Source organism: Pipistrellus kuhlii, unplaced genomic scaffold, assembly GCF_014108245.1.
Source record: "Pipistrellus kuhlii isolate mPipKuh1 unplaced genomic scaffold, mPipKuh1.p scaffold_m20_p_16, whole genome shotgun sequence".
NCBI classification, from domain to species: Eukaryota; Metazoa; Chordata; class Mammalia; order Chiroptera; family Vespertilionidae; genus Pipistrellus; species Pipistrellus kuhlii.
Genome location: NW_023425471.1, coordinates 15,761,799 through 15,781,726, shown reverse-complemented (window position 1 = coordinate 15,781,726; position 19,928 = coordinate 15,761,799). Strand labels below are relative to the sequence as shown.

The window sequence follows — 19,928 nt, the reverse complement described above, 5'->3', positions numbered from 1 at the left end:
TCTCATCACCTAGGATGAAAGCCTGAGGTTTCCTCAACTCTGCCTTCTTTCTGGTCATCTTATGTCCTGCTATATTGTTAATATAAAAAAAAAAAACACATTTAAACCTATAAAGAATTTTTGTGAGTTTATTTGAGCCAAACTGTCAACAATTGCAGGGAAGCAGAACCTCAGCGGATTGAGATAATGCTCCAGAGAATGGTGGGTTTTCCTCTATTTTTATACATTTCAATCAAAGGAGGGACATAGGTGGGTTATATGAAATCCATTGGTGATAGACTAGAGAGGTGGGAGAAAGCAAAGCGGGGGGCAGGGAGGGGAAAGAATCTGGGATTGGATATAAAGTAAAATGATAGACACAAACTTAGGTGGGTGCAGGAACAATTAACATTATAGCAATGAAGGAATTTGTAGTATCTGTCCTGGTGCTTCGGGAACATTAGGTTGTGCCCCAAGGGTCCAAAAACAGGGAAGTTACAACTTACCCAGACATTTCAAGGGTGTGGTATTACAGATGCAAAAAAAATAGATAGGCTCAGTTAAGGTAAAGGCTGACCTTGTCAGTGAAGATACTGGCCTAGGGTGTAATGGCCACCATAACTACTTTTAGTTCAAGTTTAATTTCAAACCATCTTTTGTGGTTCCTTTAGGTCTCTGAGTTTACAAGACTGCCATGCAGGCCTTTCCTGAATTTGTCAGGTTAGCATGTGGCCCTTTTCGTCTACAATACCAACTCTCTGTTTTGGGGGCTTTTTTCTGGAAGTTTAATCTTTCTTCACTTTCTCCATGCTTCAGTTCATCCTGAAACACCACTCTGACCATGATATTTCTTATTTAAAAAAATGAATGTAGAATATTAAAATGTTAGTAGTAGTTGCCACCTGGGTGAAAAGCAGGATGAATAGAAGAAAATGACAAAAGGGGACTTGCTTTTTAAAACTTGTCTTTTGTTCTTGAATTTTATCATGTGAATGTATTGATATTAAAAATAAATTAAATTAAAATGTTAAAATATTCAATTATTTTTTAAAATATTTGAATGCTTTTTCATGAATAACTAAATGAAGTCTTTAGTCTTAAACCTGACAAATAAGTATTGCTATTATCTGCCTCCAAGCTACTTTTCCTGCATGATATTATTCAGCTCTCCCCTATATATACTCTACAGCCAGGCCTTCACTAGTGCCAAAAAACAATTGTTCATTCTGTTCTTGCCACACAGAATGTTTCTTCTGTTTTTGTCATCAAAATCTTACCCATCTTTGAAGGCCCAGCTTAAAAGCAACCTCTTCATTTATTTGATCCAGATAATCTATAACCCTAAAAGCCATTTATGCTTCTTTGAACACTTTTAGCACAGTTTTCTCAGGAAAAAGGAAGGAGTGAGAGCCTACTGAGTGCCAGAATGTAGACTCTTCACCCGTGCCCTTTAGAACATCCCATTCTCTGTACATCAGTTTTTCATCTATAAAATGATCAAAATAGAAATACTTTTCTCATAGCGTTCATTCTTTTAACTATTTAGTTGGATGCCTGCTATGAGACAGGCACTGATCTGTATCCCGGAGACACAGTAGAAAATGACATACACAGAGCCTTCTCTCATCAAGCTTACTTTTTATACCTATAAAACTCTTAAAACAGCACTTAGAACACAGTAAATGCTCTATAAAATGTTATCTATTATTACTGAGGTCAATGTTGTTGTTATTTCTATTTACAGATAAGAAAACTGAGGCTCATAGACTATTATATAAAATGCTGAAGATCAGATAGCCAGTAAGGGATTCCAACTCAAGTCTTCCTGACCCATAAAACTGGTAACCTTTCTACTTCAGTGGCTCCAAAAACAGACTATATGTCAGCATCATCAGGAGGCATTTAAAGAAAGTACAAATTCTCAATCCATTTCCAAGTGGACTAAGTCAAAAATTCTAGAGATGAGCCAAGAATGCATATTTTAATATGTTTCTATTGACTTCAGAGAGAGGAAGGGAGAGGGAGAGATAGAAACATCTATGATGAGAGAAAATCACTGATCCAGTGACTCCTGCACACCCCCTACTGGGGATCAAGCATGCAACCCAGGCAGGTGCCCTGACCAAGAATCGAACCTGCAACCTCCTAGCACTGGATAATACTTAACCAACTGAGCCACACCTCCTTGGCAAGAGAATGTGTATTCTTTTAAAAAGTCCCAGATAGTTGTGATGTGCTATCAAATTGTAACTATTGTAATTAGTTAGTCTCTCTATATAAAAGCCTAATATGCAAAGTGTCCCCTCGAGAGTTCCACGGACTGGGACTTGGATCGCTTGCTTTGATGTATGCTGATCACTAAGGAGTGGCATGGAATGAAGGAAGACTGTGGCTGGCAGCTGGCAGCCAGGGAAGGGAGGTCCTGGCTGGCAGCTGGCAGCCACTAGGGATCCTACCTGTGCGCAAATTTCATGCATTGGGCTTCTAGTCCTTAATAATAGGAAAGAAGCAAAGGGAAGACAGACATTGCAAGTATGGTCATCCTGGCAGCTTTGTCAGGAGGCTGCAACTTTGCAATCCCCAGGGAACCACTGGTCCATTCCCTGCAGATTACTGAGAGAAGAGACTAGACAAAGGGGAGATGCACAGTAAAGTCAAGGTGATGTAGAGAAGGTGTGTGTCAGTCTAACCTGGAACAGAGATCACTGGCCAGAGAGGGTGGGGCCACTGCCAGCCCATGAAAATTTGGGAATGCATAATCTCCAGACAAGTAAATTCTCTCTTGGCTCTTGGCACTTGGCACTTGACTCTCTTTTTCCTTTGGCTTTGCTCATGCCCGTGTTCAATCCATAGCTGCATGGCCCATAGCCATGCAGATCCCATATGCATTGGACTGATGGGCTGCAGCTAGGAACACAAACTAAGCTAGCCTGATTCTGGATTGAACTGCTCCAACATGGAATGGAAACTCTGGGCAACAATTTTAATCCTAGCCCTGTTAAAGGCACAGCTGGGCTTCTTCCTTGGCAGGAGGAAAGGAAAAGGGACCTTGGAAACTCAGGGGTCTAATCCCATGCAAAATAAATGCCACTCATTCTCCCATGGGAATCTTAGAAAATTCCTTTTCTTGTGACATTACAAGAATACCACTTCCCCCAGCAACAGGTGGGGATCCAAACAGCTCCCCACGGATAAAAAAAATCAGAGAATGTATGTCCTCCATTAAAATCTTTCACATGCTACGTCACTATACCTATTTGTAAATATCTAATCCACAAATTCATTAAAGATAGATTCCTTATTTTCTTATTTGTATTTTTCTCCTTCCTCTTGGAGCAAAGTACATTATGAGCACTCAATAAGTATTTGAGTAATTGATTGCTTAATTATTTAATTAAAGTTGTGCTTAAAATGCAAATACAGCTGTGGTACTAGAAGCCTGTTATGAGCTATCATTGATCTTCCTAGGGATATTTATTAATCAGCTAAGAACCAGTTCTTAAGGATAGGTTAAACATCTGAGAATAGAACTGAGAAGACCTCCAAACCAAATGTGAGCTGCATCATTGCACAGACTAGGGCCCCTTATCTTATGACAACTTCATTAACAACTTCAAGTAAAATGCAGAAAATAAATTAATAAAAATCAAGAGATTTTTTCCCCTCCCTAGTTTTGTTTCTTTTACAATATCTGCTTTGGAAATTAAGGGAGAAAACACTTTTTTTAAAGAAAAAAATCCTTTATTCTTTTCATACCACAAACATGGAGTTCATTGCAATGCATTAATATTATAAAGCAAGATCCCCAAATGCAGTGACTGATTATTCACAGTAGACATATTAAGTTGAGATGCTTATTTTTTTCTCTCTTTGCTAAGGCACAGAGCCTGAGGCTATCTGCATTTTTATTACACTTTACTGTCTTGGTTTCACTTGAGGATTAAAAACAAAGTCAAGGTACGTACAGTGCAAGTATCCTGGTGGATTTTAGGATTTCTTGCTTTAGTGAAAGGAAGAATCTCATAAAGTACCTCAGATTATTGCTTAAGAAAGTATATCTACTTCTGTGATGACCTAGAAATTCAATCTTTTGTTTCTCCTAGGAAAGATCACATTGTATTTTAGAATTCCTGTCCCTGTAGTTTTCTGTACAATATGTTTTAAAAATAGTTTTCTGTACAATATGTTTTAAAAATAGCTTTAGTTTAGATTTGAGGTGAAAATATCTATAATAGTTCTAGAATTTCTTGTGACTCCTCAGGAAGCGTACAAACCACTTTGGGATGGGGTGAAGTGGAGTGAAGAAGGAGGGAAGTAGGGGAGAGAAGAAGAAAACTGGGTCTGAATAAGGGGAAGAAGCCTGAGGGAGAGAGGTTATCAGCTGAGAGGAAGTGAATCCCTGTCAGAGTTCTCCCTCCCGTTCTGACAGATCCTCACTGAAAAACAATAGAAGTTCATTGCTCCTTTATGAGGAAATATACAGTGTACTTATTTACTTAACTTTCTCCGTATTTTTTGATATGCAAAAAGGGGAGAAGGACTGAATGTATTATAGTAGGATTTGGAAGTACAGTAGATGAGATCTTCCAGTTTACGGATTTGTAAAGAACAGGCTGGTAACTGGTTTGGCAGCTCTTGTCAGTAAGAGAAAAGAAAGGCGCTTTTCATTGGCCAGGAGGAGGAGAGCCAGGAACTTGAAACAGAGGCTCCAGGCATACAAGGTTCTTTGATATGCAGTCAAATTGATTGTGAAGGGAGTCAAGGTCAGGAAGCTTTGGAAATGCTGTGAGGATAGTATAGGATTTAAGGAGTGCACTTCTTCGGTATATTCTCCCTCCAGACCCTCATTACACAGGTGATTAGTAGAATGAACCAAAAATCTGCAAGTGTGTATTGTTATCCAAAACATAAGGATTTCATGATAGAGACAAAAATGTTTGATTTCTGCTGGTTTGTCTTCTTTCATTTACCTTTAAGATTTCAACCTGCTTCAGTCCTCTTTTAGTATGAATTTACTGTTAAATGACACCAGTTCTATTTTTCTCTTTTATCCCCTTGAGAGTTTTCAAATTGCCTCTACTGGTCCTTGGGAACACTCCTGTGTTTTAATACCAGGAGGCATAATTATGTAATTACCCTGTGAACATTGGGCTACTTCTAGCCCAAATGACCATAGAAAGGAATGCTCCAATGGCCTCGGCAATTTTGGGAGAGAATGATATCTTCCAAATGTGGAATAAATAAAGCTCAGGAATAAATAGCTTGAGCTGAAATGTAAATGATTTAATGTAATGGTGTTGCAAGGTGAGAGCCACTTGACTTTGGTTCCTGCTGCAAATCATGAGATGCATTAGGAAAGCTTTTAAAGGGGAATCTATTTTTTTAAGAGAAAATTTGCATCAAGTTACATCATCCAAGCAGAGTAATTCAACTTTTCTCATATCTTTGAGACCAATAATAATAATAATAATAATAATAATAATAATGATGCAGAAGAAATGCTTCCTATGATCTCTTCCCTTCCCGTCACATTTCTTCATAAGTCTGTAAATGTAACTAAAACTAAAGATTTTGACAAATGAAGCAGGATATGAAGTTGATTGCTGCTTTTCTAAATTAAAATTAATGATACCCTTAAGGTACTTGAGTCTATGAAATCGACTTAATGTTGATGTAACCTGACTCCATTATCACAGAATGAGGCAGTTGCAGAGCATGAAAACCAATCAACAAACTTTCAAGGTGCATTTTAGAAATCAGTGAGGTGGAAGCTGAAGGTTTAACAATGGACAAAGGACTTGCTGTTTGGCCTCCTTTGCTTTCCGGTTGATAATATTCCTGGAGAAATGTTGGGCTGGCTCTAGGCAGGGGCCATCATGCCTCACCTGTCATGCAAGGATGCACAGCTACTTCATTTTCGGCACTTCATGTTTGCCTCAGTACAGTCTGTGTGCTTTTCTGGTAGGTTGTACAGAATATAATAGGGGAGGGCATGTGAGAGTTAAGGGATGGATGGAGGAGAGAAGGAAGGAATAATAAAAGGTGTCAGAGATTAGGGAGAGAATCAGCATAGAAATATAAAATAGAAGTGGGAAACTCAGAGAGGAATGTAAAAAGAGGTGGATTATGACTCAGATGGCACACATTAGCATCCATGCCATAAATCACACAAAATCAACGAATAATTATACTCCTACTCAGAGTGAGCACTGTGTTAGCACTGGTTGCTTTCTCATGATCTATCTTGGAGTCAAATGCAAGAAACTCTATTTAACTCATGTCTCAATGTCAAGAAAACAAATAAATTCAGGAAAAAGAGAATTCAGCCAACAAGCCCAAATGTTTTGCCATGGACCTGTACCTATCACAAGTGCTCATTCCAAACCTTATATCAGCCCATTTTTTTTCAGTCACAACTCAAAACATATCAAAATTAGAAGAACAATGGATTTTAACTGAAAAGGATTACAATTAGCTGAAAGGATTTTAACTAAACTGTAATAAACCTCAGGAGAATTTCCAGGATAATGTTTGGGCACGTATTTATGAGTGTATGACAGTAAGGATTTGGAAGCTAGAATGAATTATGAAGGCAGGCCTTCTCCAACACAGACACATGCATTCAGAAAACCATACAAACTACAAAATTACAGGACAAACACTCATGTATAGACTCATGTAGAGAGTCATTTGTGGGCATGTGCATTGTTTATTCACTAGCATCACAACATAAGAAGAGTTGATTTTTTATGGGCTCATTTGTGTAGGTGTGAAGTCTGGTTCTTGCATGCCCATGGATATTTATCAAGTGTCTAGACAGACTGAGAGCCAGAACATCAAAATGTACATGCCCAGTTATATCTTTTCCCAAAGACTAGAGTAACCACAATTTATGTCTATAGTGCCAGTAAGAACACTTGGAAACTAGGAAGGTATCACATTGTCTAGCAATGTATTTCTACATCAGGAGGGACTCCTTGGATCTTCTAAACCTTCAGTGAAGATGAAAACTTAAAAGTAATTAACTTGTCAAAGAAAAGGTGGGAACCCTTGAGAATTTAAAACAACATTAAGTAGCAACTAGTTTGATAAATTTATTTGAAATCATTTCTATGAGCCACAGTGTTGTCTGTACTTTCTACTCCTTTTTTTACTTTTTTACTTCTTCAAAGCAATTTTAAAGAAAAAAATTAACTAAAGACAGCCTTCAGAATACACAGAGGACTGAGCTTGGGTGAATAGTCACAGCTAGGAATAAAGTGTGTTACCATTAACTTCGATGAATGACTTAGTGCTCATTCCATTCTCCGCAAAATTACACTTTCAACTTTTTCATAATCATACTTAACATGGTACCTAACAGATAACAGGAACTCAGGAAGCTTTCATCCATCCATTTATCAAATATTTATTGAGCATTTCTTATGTACTAGGCACTGTATGCTAAACTGTGACTGAGACAGATAATGTCCTTATCATCATGGATGAGGATATTGCATCCTAATAACTTTTTTGAATGAATGTGAAAACATTTCTTAATGGCATGAGAAAAGGGAGATCTGTACAAACAATGTACTATCTACAAAACTCATCAGAAATAAGAAAGTAAAGAAGAAGAAGAAATAGTCCTCATAGCTTTTGTAGGAGAAGAAAACTTTTTCCTTCTTCCCTTCTAGGTTCTTCGCCTAATCTAATTAAATTTACATAAGACATTAACAGGAGAAAAACAAATTTAATTTCATGTATACAGGAACCCATAAAAATATAAAACTCAAAGAAGCGAGCAAAGCAGGCAGCTTTTATTTCTTTTAGACAAAGAAACAATAAATTTGTGAAGAATTAACAAGATAAGGGGGTTTACACCGAGTGGCCAGATTATTATGCGTTCAGAGATCATAATAATCTGGCCACTCAGTGTATTTAGGTTTGGGGTAGTAAATTGTAGTGAAGAAGTAACAAGATTTGTTATGCAGCCTTGTGGACCGAGAATTCCCTATCTCTAGTGACAAAAATGCTTTCCTTCCACCCGTATTTTCCGACATATAAGACGACTTTTGAAACGAAAAAACGTCAACCGAAAATCGGGGGCAAAAGACCAAAATTGCACAAAAATTACCTGCAGATCTTGACGGCAAAGTAAGTCTTTTCTTTGAAGTGGGGGGTAGTCTTATACAGCTAATATAGGCCTAAACCTATGTTTTAACTGTAAAATTAGGGGGTTGTCTTATACGCCAGAAAATACAGTACTGGTACAGAGCGGGTACCTTTCACATGAGAGATTCATTTTCTGCTTTCAGGGGGACAAAAGAGGTCAGAATGTCCTTGCACCAACTATTTCTTAAATAACTTTAATTAAAAATAATCAATATGCCAGAGTGGCATATTTTAGGGTGGCATATTCTGTTTCACTTCACCTTCAAATATGATTGCTTAAAAAGTTGAATAAAACGAATATGGAGGAGATAGGGGCTCTTGGTTTGCCTTATTTTTTTTTAATCCAGTATTGTAGGCACAATGCTATGAATGGTTTTCTCCTTTTTTGTTTTTAACTTTAATTAGCAAAAAGGAAAGAAAGGTGGGAAGAGAGGGAGGGAGGAGATGAAAAAGAGGAGAAGGGAGGGGAAAATAAGGGAAGGGAAGGGGAGGAAGAAAGGGAATGGGGGAGGGAAAGTCTTTCCAAACCTTTTGTTGGGAATCTTGAAAAAGAAATCACTCATTCAAAATATAATGGTTATGGTGAAGATCCTTTAATAAATGGTTAGTTCATTAATTCACTCAATGGATATTAGTTGAGCACCTACTATATGGCAGGTACTGTACTAGTCATGGGGAATATAGAGAGGGTAAAAGATGTGTCCCTGTCCTCATGGAGAATATAAAAAAAAATTAATTTTTCTCTGCCATGTTTTTACTGAAGAATTACTGCAAATTAGATTATGATTACTCATGGAGCAGATGGCAATTTTTCCCCCATCTGGGATAGTTCTAAAGAATAGACCCTGGTGTATCAATAGATAAGATTTCTTCCAGTTCTAAGCTATCATGATCTATGGTCTAATAGTAGAAACAGGATGTGTGCTTCCAAAAAGATGTGATACTTGTATTGCTTTTTATAAAAAGAAACCGATATTTCCTTTTAATTCAGAGGAAATTGAACTCTTTCTATCTCTTTAAATAATGCCATTTAAACTCTTTTGGCTCTTCCTTCTTTGTTCACCTTCTAATTCTCAATCCTACCGCCTTTTATTCTCACTTCCCTTTCTTTTAATGACTGAGACATAGTGCTTCACTCTAACTGGCTATACTTGATATCTCCAGTTAAAGGTTTCACCATTAGGTCAAATTTATCATATTACAAATGAATTCATAGACACATATACCATTCCTCCTCTTTCTATTTAATAATTTGCCTATTTCCATCAGCGATACCTTCATTCTCCCAGAATTCCACATTGGAAAGCCAGAAGTTCTATTTGTTTCTTTAAAAATTAAATTCCAACACCAATAATTGATTCGTTTTTCTTCCAAAATACCTCCTAATATATACCTCCTTTTCCATTTCAGGCAACACAGTCTTTTTTTAATTTTTTTAATTTTTTTTATTTTATTGATTTTGTACAGAGAAGAAGGGAGAGAGAGAGAGAGTTAGAAACATCGATGAGAGAGAGTTATCGATCAGCTGCCTCTTGCACACCCCCTACTGGGGATATGCCCGCAACCAAGGTACATGCCCTTGACCGGAATCGAACCCGGGACCCTTCAGTCCCCAAGCCGACACTCTATCCATTGAGCCAAACTGGTCTCGGCCAGGCAACACAGTCTTAATTCTAACACATATCACCAAAAATCTTGTCAATTGCAAATCACATTTCTTTTATTTACCTAAATGCTAACATGATAAAGTGCTATTCTTTTTTTGTTATTAGAGTGTAGTTAACATACATTCACATACATTGTATTAGTTTCAGATGCACAACATATTTATTCAACATTTATATACCTAATGAAGTGATCACCATAAGTGTAGGAACCGTCTTTCACCATACAATATTATTATGATACTAGAGGCCCGATGCACGAAATTTGTGCAAGAGTAGACCTTCACAGCCCTGGCTTTGTCCAGAAGGTCATCCAGAAGGTCATTCTGCTATTAAACCATTCAGCTGATTTGCATATTACCCTTTTATTATTATAGTTTACTGACTATAATACCCTCTAGGTCCACTCATGTCACAAATAGAAAAAGATTTTATTCTTTTTTATAGCTGACCAATATATATACCCTGTTTCCCCGAAAATAAGAGTGTCTTATATTAATTTTTTCTCCCAAGGTTGCGCTAGGTCTTATTTTCAGGGAGGATGTCTTATTTTTGGGGAAAATTCATTCATCTATTGTTGAGTACTTAGGCTTCTTCCATATCTTGGCTGTTGTACTGCAAATAATGCTGCCAAGAACATAGGGGTACATTTAGGCTTTTCATTTTCTTCTGATAGATGCCCAGAAGTGGAATTGCTATGTCATATCATAGTTCTGTTTTCAATTTCAGAAGATCCTTCATACTATTTTCCATGAAGGTTGTTTACAATCCCACCAACATGCATATGGGTTCCCTTTTTTTCACATCCTTGCTAATATTTGTTGTTGTTTTTAATCTTTATTGTCAAAAGTATTACATATATCCCCTTTTTCTTCCATTAACTTCTTCTAGCCCTCTCCCCTCCTCATCCCCCCCACCCCAGTCTTCCACCACCCTATTATCTGTATCCATGAGTTATGCATATATACATACAAGTTTTTTGGTTGATCTTTTCCCACCCACCCACCCTCCCTCGCCTTTGTTTTGATAAAGTCATTCTGACAAGTATGAGGTGATATCTCATTATGGCTTTGATTTATGTTTCTCTGATGATTAATAATGTTAAGCATCTTTTCATGTGTCTGTTGGCCATCTGTATGTCTTCTTTGAAAAAACTGTCTATTCAGTCCTCTGCTTACTTTTTAATCAGACTGGTTGGGTTTTTTTTTATTTTTGTTGAGCTGTATGATTCCTTTATTTTAGATATTATCTCTCATCAGGTATATCATTTGCAAATATCTTCTCCCATTCAGTGAGTTACCTTTTCATTTTGTTGATTATTTCCTTCACTATGCAAAAGCTTTTTAGTTTGAGCTAATCTCATTTGTTTATTTTTGTTTTTCTTGTCCTTGTCTAGGGAGACGTATCCAAAGAAAGTATTACTAAGACCAATGTCAAAGAGTTTACTGCTTATGTTTTCTAGAAGTTTTGTGGTTTCTCCTCTTACTTTTAAGTATTTAATCCATTTTGAGTTTATTTTTGTATATGGTATAAGAAGTGGTCTAATGCTGTTGTTTTTCTTTTCTTTTCTTTTCCTGTTGCTGTACAGTTTCTTTTTTTAATTTCTTTATTGATTGAGGTATCACATATTTGTCCTCAACCCCCCCCCTTCCAATTCCCCAACCTTCCCCACGCATGCCCCCACCCCCCTATTGTCCTTGACCACTGGTTAGGCTCATTTGTATGCACACAAGTCCTTTGGTTGATCTCTCCCTTTTATCCCCATCCTCCCTTTGAGATCCAACAGTCTGACCCATGGCTCCTTATCTCTGAATCTGTTCTTGTTCATCAGTCTATGTTGTTCACCATTTCCCCTAGATGAGTGAGATCATGTCCTACTGGAAATATACTTATAAGAATCAAAAATGAGAAAAGCAATAATGGTTATGCTGGAAGGCATATGAATCAGTCTGTAGTGAGTTTTTTTCTGGGCCAACAGTGCTGTATAGTTTCTTGAACATCATTTTGCTGGGGCTGACCAGCAACCCCTGAACGATGGATGAACGAACCGATACTCAAACACAGTTTGACTGTGAAAGAGAGGGCTAAGGGGCCCCTGACTCTAGTAGCAAGTGCAGCCTCTATTGCCTACCTCACTAGGTCTTTATTGGAATTTTTATCTTTAGATACATTCAGTAGGGTGGATAATTTGGGAGGACACATGTTTACATTGTCTTCTAGGCAAGGGCATCCAGGGATTAAGCATAAGGATTCCAGTAAACACTCAGGGGTCTGCATATACACAAACTTGTTTGGAAAGGCCAAGGGATAATTAGGGGCACTACCTTCGGCACTCCTCTAAGTCAGAATTCTGATAAATAGGAATGTCCTTTTATCAGAATGTCCTTCTTACAACTTTCCAACCAAGTCTCATGTGCTCACTAACATCATTTGTTGAATAAACTGTTTTTTCCCCTTTGTATATTCTTGTCTCCTTTATTATAGATTAATTGACTATATAAGTATGGATTTGTGGACTCTCTATTCTGTTCCATTGAACTATGTGCTTTTGTGCCAGTATCATGCATGCTGTTTTGATTATTATAGCTTTGTAATATAATTTTAAATCAGGGAACATGATGCTTTCAACTCTATTCTTCTTTTTCAAGATTACTTTGACTATTTGGGGTCTTTTGTGGTTTCATACAAATTTTAGTATTATTTGTTCTAGTTCTATGATAAATGCCATTAGTATTTTGATAGGGATTGCACTGAATCTGTAGATTGATTTGGGTAGTATGGACTTTTTAATGATATTAATTATCAAATCCATAAGCATGGTCTATCTATTTATTTGTGTTTTCAATTGCTTTCATAAATGTGTTAGGTTTTCAGAGTATAGGTCTTTCACCTCTTTGTTTAAATTTATTCCTAGGTGTTTTATTCTTTTTCATGAAGTTTAATATGAGATTTTGTTTAATTTCTCCTTCTGAATGTTCATTATTAGTGTATATGCAGTTGATTTCTATATATTAATTTTGTATCTTACAACTTTACTGAATACATTTATTAGTCCTAATTTTAAGTAACTACAATTTGTAAGGATCTTATGTGCCTTTATGTTTTTCTTAAAATTATTTCTTTGTTTATTTAAGTGTACATTCAATCCATGTAATACTTTTCTCCAAATTTTGTGAAAATAAATATTTCATGCTTAATTCTTTCGTTATTTTAAAACTATTTTCTGAATATTTCATTTCATTACTTGATATATTTTTAGTTTCAATCTCTCATGCATTTCCTAAGTTTAAGTTATTCAATTTTTATGTCATTCTAAATTCTTGACAACATTGAATATACCCTAGAAACTGCTGCTGGAGTTCTCCTTGTATAGGAAGGAAACGCCCTGCAGAGATCACAGGCCTATGATGGACTCAGATGCTGCATCAGTGTGATCTCTGTGAAACTAATAACATCATTGCTAGAGGACTTGGCCTGTGGAGCACTCATACTTCTTCCATTTACATGTTCTTCCTTGGGATTTTTTCCTAATACAAGAAAAGATTTCTGGATAGTGTCCACTCCCATATGACCTCCTCATTCCCTCTTCCCCACCCCCAAAATTTCACATTCATCTCTTGATTAATCAGTTCATAAAATTACCCATTTGGCATTTAGAACTAATTACATATTCCAAAAATTAATTTGCATTTGTTCTTCTAACATCCATCTCTATAATCTTATGATATCACATTCTTCATGACCAGAAACTGACCTGTGATGGGATCATAAAATATATTGATCACTAACATATTATAGATCTGACAATAGATTTGGTCTGTATTTAATATATTAATTGATTGAGAATAAATAAATTATAAATTAAGAAGGCTATATGCTTAAGAAATATTTATAAGATGCTTTTTTACAAAATTTCATCTCTAAAATAGTAAGCATTTAAGAGCAAGAGCCAGATTGAATAAGTTTGAAATCTGACTTTGCCGGTTACTAAGCACTTAAGCTAACCAAGTTATGTTTTGTTTTCTTTTGTTTTTAACCTCTTATACTTCAGTTTCTACATCAATAAAGTGGGGAAATAATATTACTTCCTAATATAGAATTATAATAAAGATTAAATAAATTAATATCTTCATTAATGAAGTGCTTAATAAAGATTAGCTGTTTTTGTACTGTATGTGGTGTGTTGCACATTATCACCTATTCCTCTGCATTTATTAACCATAATATCAACAATAACAGTAGCCAATGACATTCACTGAGTAATTATCATGTGACAGAAACTAGGCCAAATACTTCACATGTATCATCTTATTTAATTCCCACCGAAGTCATGTAGTTGTTCTATTTTACTGATAAAGAAAGTTGAGATTTTTCACTCAAGGATGTGCAGCATGCACTCAGAGCCAGTGGGCATTTTCTCTCTCTCTCTCTTTCTCTCTCTCTCCCTCTCTCTCTCACTTCTCCTCTCCTCTTTCTTTCCCCTTCCCTTCCCTCTCTCGTATACACATGCATGAACATACACACATATCCATTGCTTTGATCAACTAGTTACTAAACAATATTTTATATGTGCAGGGTTCAGTGTATCCCACAGGAGAGAGGGTGGGAGAAGAGAGATTAGCAAAGAATGGCCTATATTATGAAGGAGCTTACAATTCATTACAAGATATACTCATATTCATATAACTAAAATGAATGAGATGATAAGTACTTCAAGTGTAAACAATGTGCTGTGAGAAGGCTGAGGAAGCAATCACTTTTAACCTGGGGATTGAAAAGTAAGCATAAAAACATATAAAAGCTTTGAACTTGGAGAGAAGAATAAGAATTCCAGAGAGAAGGAGCAGGACAAACAAGTCACACAAGTGTTATATTGGATGGAATATCACAGGACAGGCGGGTAGAGTATGTCTGGGAGTGCAGGTCATAGCCTGGGAAGGTAGCACTGAAATGTTCTTCTTGCTTTTCTGTGCAAACACTACATTTTTTTTTGGAAGTTCACTTGGTTTTCCAGATATTTGTTCCAAGCAAAGATGGGTAAGGTTATGGAGAAAGTGGGGGGGGGGGGGGGGGGGGGGGCAGGAGATTGTTCTGGATATATGCTAGATACTTGATTGATATTGGAAGGTTAGAGTTGGCTTTGAACCAGGCTACCTGAGCAACTTTCTTGGTAAGCTTGAGATCTATCTTACCTCTTGGGAATTCTTCATAGCACAAGGGCAAACCACTTGAGCTCTGATGGCTCTGGCCAAGCACTAGCTAGCCCCTTGTTTAGCATGAGCTGTTCAGAACCAAATCAAGATATAGTATTGTGGAGCTAGGATGTGGATGTTTGGGACCACCACTGGTTGGCATAATGTCAGATGACAAAGTATACCATTTCACTCATAAGATTCTTCCTTTCTTTCCCCACTCAGAATGGAATTTACTAAACTATCAAGACATTGTGTCTGTATATTATAGAAAAATCTAATAAGAAAAACGTGGTAATTTTTACTCTATACCAGCTAAAGATATAATTCCTAGTAATCACCAAATCCACTAAAAACTAAAATCTGAACATTTCTTTCATCTAATTATCCACCCTGTAAATACCCTAAATTTAACCTTGCCTCTATTTTTTTATACTTAAGTATTAATCAACCATTTGGTTACTTATTACCAATGCTTAATTATGACTCAATGATCCATTAATTATTGATCAATATTGTTCCAAAAAGCATTAGTCAAAAACAATAGACTTAATCAAGGAGTAAGATAAAATATGTCACTTCTGAGGCCCTTTAGTCACCTGATATTATAGTGAATGGCAACTCCCTAACCTTTTCATATTATAGTGAATGGCAACCTCCCTAACATTTTCATGAAAAATTTGGAATTTGTATTTTTGTTGATACTAATTAGAGCAGTAGTTCATTTGTGGCTACAGTGAGGCTTTATTTTCAATCCATTTTAACATTTAAGAGAGCAAAATTTTTTGTTGTTTGACCTTGGTTTCATAAAAATGGGTTTTGGAAGCCACAAACAATAAGTGGATATTGAAACCAGGGTTTCCCAGACGGTGTTGCTCAGTGGTTGAGCATCAACCCATGAGCTGAGAGGTTACCGGTTTGATTCCCTGTCAGGGCACATGCCTGCGTTGTGAGCTCAATTCTTGGTACAGATAATGCAGGAGGCAGCTAATTGATGTTTCTCTCTAGTTGATATTTCTTTCTTTCTTTCTTTCTTTCTTTCTTTCTTTCTTTCTTTCTTTCTTTCTTTCTTTCTTTCTTTCTTTCTCTCTCTCCTCTCTCTCTCTCTCCTCTCTCTTCTCTCTCTCTCTCTCTCTCTCTCTCTCTCTCTCTCTCTCTCTCTCTCTCTCTCCTCCCTCCCTCCCTCCCTCCCTCCCTCCCTCCCTCCCTCCCTCTCTCTCTCATCAATAAAAACATATTTTTAAAAACAGGGTTATAAATTGTTGCTTCAGTATTCCAACCTTATAGGCCCAAAAGATCTTACCAGAAAGTATACATTGTTTTAATTGTTCTCATTATATATGATTTGAAAACATCATCTGTCTCCTCTTCATCCCAGGTGGCTGTTGAGGACCGCATCAGGCAGCTGCATGAAGCTCACAGGGACTTTGGCCCAGCGTCCCAGCACTTTCTTTCCAGTAAGTCATTGTCAGCTTTCATTTGCTAAGAAATCATTTTGTCCAGTCTTCAGCTAATGCATAACTGTTTCCTACAATGTATTCTCAAGTGCTAACTTGGGTAATATTTTTAAGTCTTTAGTTCTGCTTATAGCAGTTAACTTCATACAGCTGGTAATTATGCTATCATGTAATTATATGATAATTCAATATGTGTTACTGTGAATCTATAATTCGTTATCTCTATATAACTTATTAAATACTCCCTGCTTCTTTTCCCTAACTATTCTTATTGCTATTTTATTCGTGACCTCTACTCATTATTTATATTATCCAGTTTTTATAATTAATTATATTATTTATATATCCTTAATAAATAGTCTCTTTTTAATAAAAATTAATATTAAGAGGAATAGCCTTAGTTAACTGAAAGTTTCCTATTGGAACACCCTATTCATATAAAAATCCACATTAAATTGTCAAGCTTCTGTTTTCCTCTGACTAATATTCATTTACACCACTGTTTCTTTATTACAAAAGTATATATGTTGAGTTTTTTGGTATTTAAGAAACCATACTGCTACCACATGGAGTTAACATCTGATAACATTTTGGTGTATAATAGTTCCTTCTGGCCACACCAGGGTATGTATAAGGGATTAGCCATCATTTTAAGGCACTTATTTTGTGCCTGGCCATGTTTCAAATATGATTTAATCTTTATAACAACCTGTCAGGTAGATACCATTATAATACCCATTTTAAAGATGAGGGAATCTCAGTCACACAGGTAGCAGATGATAGAGCCAGGATTCAAACCCAAGAAGTCGGCTTCATTGTCTGATGTTGTTTTTTCTTTTCTTTTTCTTTTTCTTTTTTCTTTATTTATTTATTTATTTATTTATTTATTTGTGTGTGTGTGTGTGTGTGTGTGTGTGTGTGTGTGTTTCAGAGAGAGAGAGAGATAGAAACATCAATGATGAGAGAAAATCATCAACCAGCTGCCTTCTGCAAACCCCCTACTGGGAATCAAGCCCAAATGAAACCCAACCACAACTAGAATCAAACTGTGACCTCCTGGTTTATGGGGTTGATGCTCAACCACTGAGGCACACCAGCTGGGCTTTAGCATCTGTTTGTTTTTGTTTTGTTTTTTAAAAAAATCTTTATTGTTTAAAGTATTATGTAAGTCTCTTTTTTTTCCCCATTGACCTCTCCCTGCTACTCCCACCCCCCAGCACATGCCCTCACCCCCTCTACTGTCTATGTCCATTAGTTATGCTTATATGCATGCATACAAGTCCTTTGGTTGATCTCTTACTGCTCCCCCCTCCCCCTCCGCCTTCCCTCTTGGGTTGACTGGTGTGTTTGATGCTTCTATGTCTCTGGCTCTATTTTTGTTCATCAGGTTATGTTGTTCATTATATTCCTCAAATGAGTGATATTTATCTTTCTCTAACTAGCTTATTTTGCGTAGCACAATGCTCTATAGGTCCATCCATGCTGTTGCAAATGGTAAGAATTCCTTCTTTGTTGCAGCAGCATAGTATTCCATTGTGTAGATGTACCACCATTTTTTAATCCACTCATTTGCTGATGGGCACCTGGGCTGTTTCCAAATATTAGCTATTGTAAATTGTGCTGCTATGAAATAGGGGTGCATATATCCTTTCTGATTGGTGTTCCTGGTTTCTTGGGATATATTCCTAGCAGTGGGATTACTGAGTCAAATGGGAGTTCCATTTTTCATTTTTTGAGGAAATTCCATACTGTTTTCGACTGTGGCTGCACCAGTCTGCATTCCCACCAGCAGTGACGAGGGTTCCTTTTCTTCCACATCTTCTCCAGCACTTGTCATTTGTTGATTTCTTGATGTTAGCCATTTTGACAGTTGTGAGATGGTACCTCATTTTCATTTTGATTTTTATTTCTCAGATGATTACTGACTTTGAGCATGTTTTCATATATCTCTTGGTCTTCTGTATGTCCTCTTTCAAAAAGTATCTATTTAGGTCCTTGGCCCATTTTTTGATTGGATTATTTATCTTCCTTTTGTTACGTTTTATGGGCTCCCTGTAAACTTTGGAGATTAAACTCTTATCAGAGATAACATTGGCAAATATGTTCTCCCGGCCTTGGGCTTTCTTGTTTTGTTGATTGTTTCTTTGGCTGTGCAGAAGCTTTTTATCTTGATGTAAATTTGTTTATTTTCTCCTTAGTTTCCATTGTCTAAGGTAGGGGTGTCGAACTCAATCAGAGAAGGGGCCAAAATCTAAAATCCAGCCTAAATCGTGGGCCGAATGGTTTACTGAACAGTCATAAACTGTCATTGTGATGGAAACGCAGCGGAGTGCAGTGATGACAGCGCGGTGCGGGCCACATTGCAAGGCCTGGTGGGACGGATTTGGCCCGCGGGCCTTGTGTTTGACACATGTGGTCTAAGGAGTGGTATTGGTAAAGATATTGCTATGACATATGTCTGATATTTTGCTGCCTTTGGATTCTTCTAAGATTTTTATGGTGTCTTGTCTTACCTTTAAGTCCTTTATCCATTTTTATCTTTGTTTATGGTGTAAGTTGGTTGTTCTATATTCTTTCTTCTTTCTTTCTTTCTTTTCTTTCTTTCTTTCTTTCTTTACTTCTTTTCTTTCTTTCTTTCTTTTTTTTTTTTTTTTGCATGTATCTATCTAATTTCCCCAACACCATTTATTGAAGAGACTGTCTTGACTTTATTGTATGCTCTTACCTCCTTTGTCAAATATTAATTGAGCATAATAACGGGTCAATTTCTGGGTTCTCTGTTCTATTCCATTGGTCTATATGTCCGTTCTTGTGCCAGTACCAGGCAGTTTTGAGAACCGTGGCTTGGTAATATTGGTTGATATCTGGTATTGTGATCCCTTCAACTTTGTTCTTTCTCAGGATTGCTGCAGCTTTTCGGGGTCTCTCTCTCTCTCTCTCTCTCTCTCTCTCTCTCTCTCTCTCTCTCACTCTCTCTTCTTTTTTTTTTTTTTTTAATTCCATATGAATTTTTGGAGAGTTCATTCTAGGTCTGTGAAATATGCCATTGGTATTTTAATGGGAATTGCATTGAATCTATAGATTGTTTTGGGTAGTATGAACATTTTAATGATGTTGATTCTACCAATCCATGAACACGATATATTCATCCATTTGTTTATGTCTTCCTCTATCTCTTCTTTCACTGTCCTGTAGTTTTCCAAGTACAGATTTTTTACCTTCTTGGTGAATTTATTTCTAGGTATCTTAATTTTTTTTTGTTGCATTGGTAAATGGGATTTTTTTTTTTTTTTTAGTTTCTCTTTCTGTAGTTAATTATTGGTGTAGAGAAAAACCATAGCTTTTTGGATGTTAATTTTGTATCCTGCTACATTGCCGAATTCATTTATTAAGTAGAGTAGGTCTTTTTGTTTGTTTTTTAGGAAAAGATTTTTTCCCTAAGTGTTCCATTTATTTTTTTTAATTTAAATTCTTTATTGTTT

At 36.5% G+C, this 19,928-nt stretch overlaps 1 protein-coding gene across 6 annotated transcripts in view; it reads left to right on the top strand.

Annotated features, from left to right (window-relative positions):
* The window catches only part of DMD (dystrophin), a 1,962,662-nt gene that overhangs the window by 1,692,127 nt on the left and 250,607 nt on the right, over positions 1-19,928 (top strand). For all 6 annotated transcript variants that reach the window (XM_045582357.1, XM_045582356.1, XM_045582355.1 and 3 more), the window contains one exon: positions 16,368-16,446. In XM_045582357.1, the coding sequence (XP_045438313.1) occupies positions 16,368-16,446 (79 nt within the window). The remainder of the gene's footprint in view (positions 1-16,367; positions 16,447-19,928) is intronic.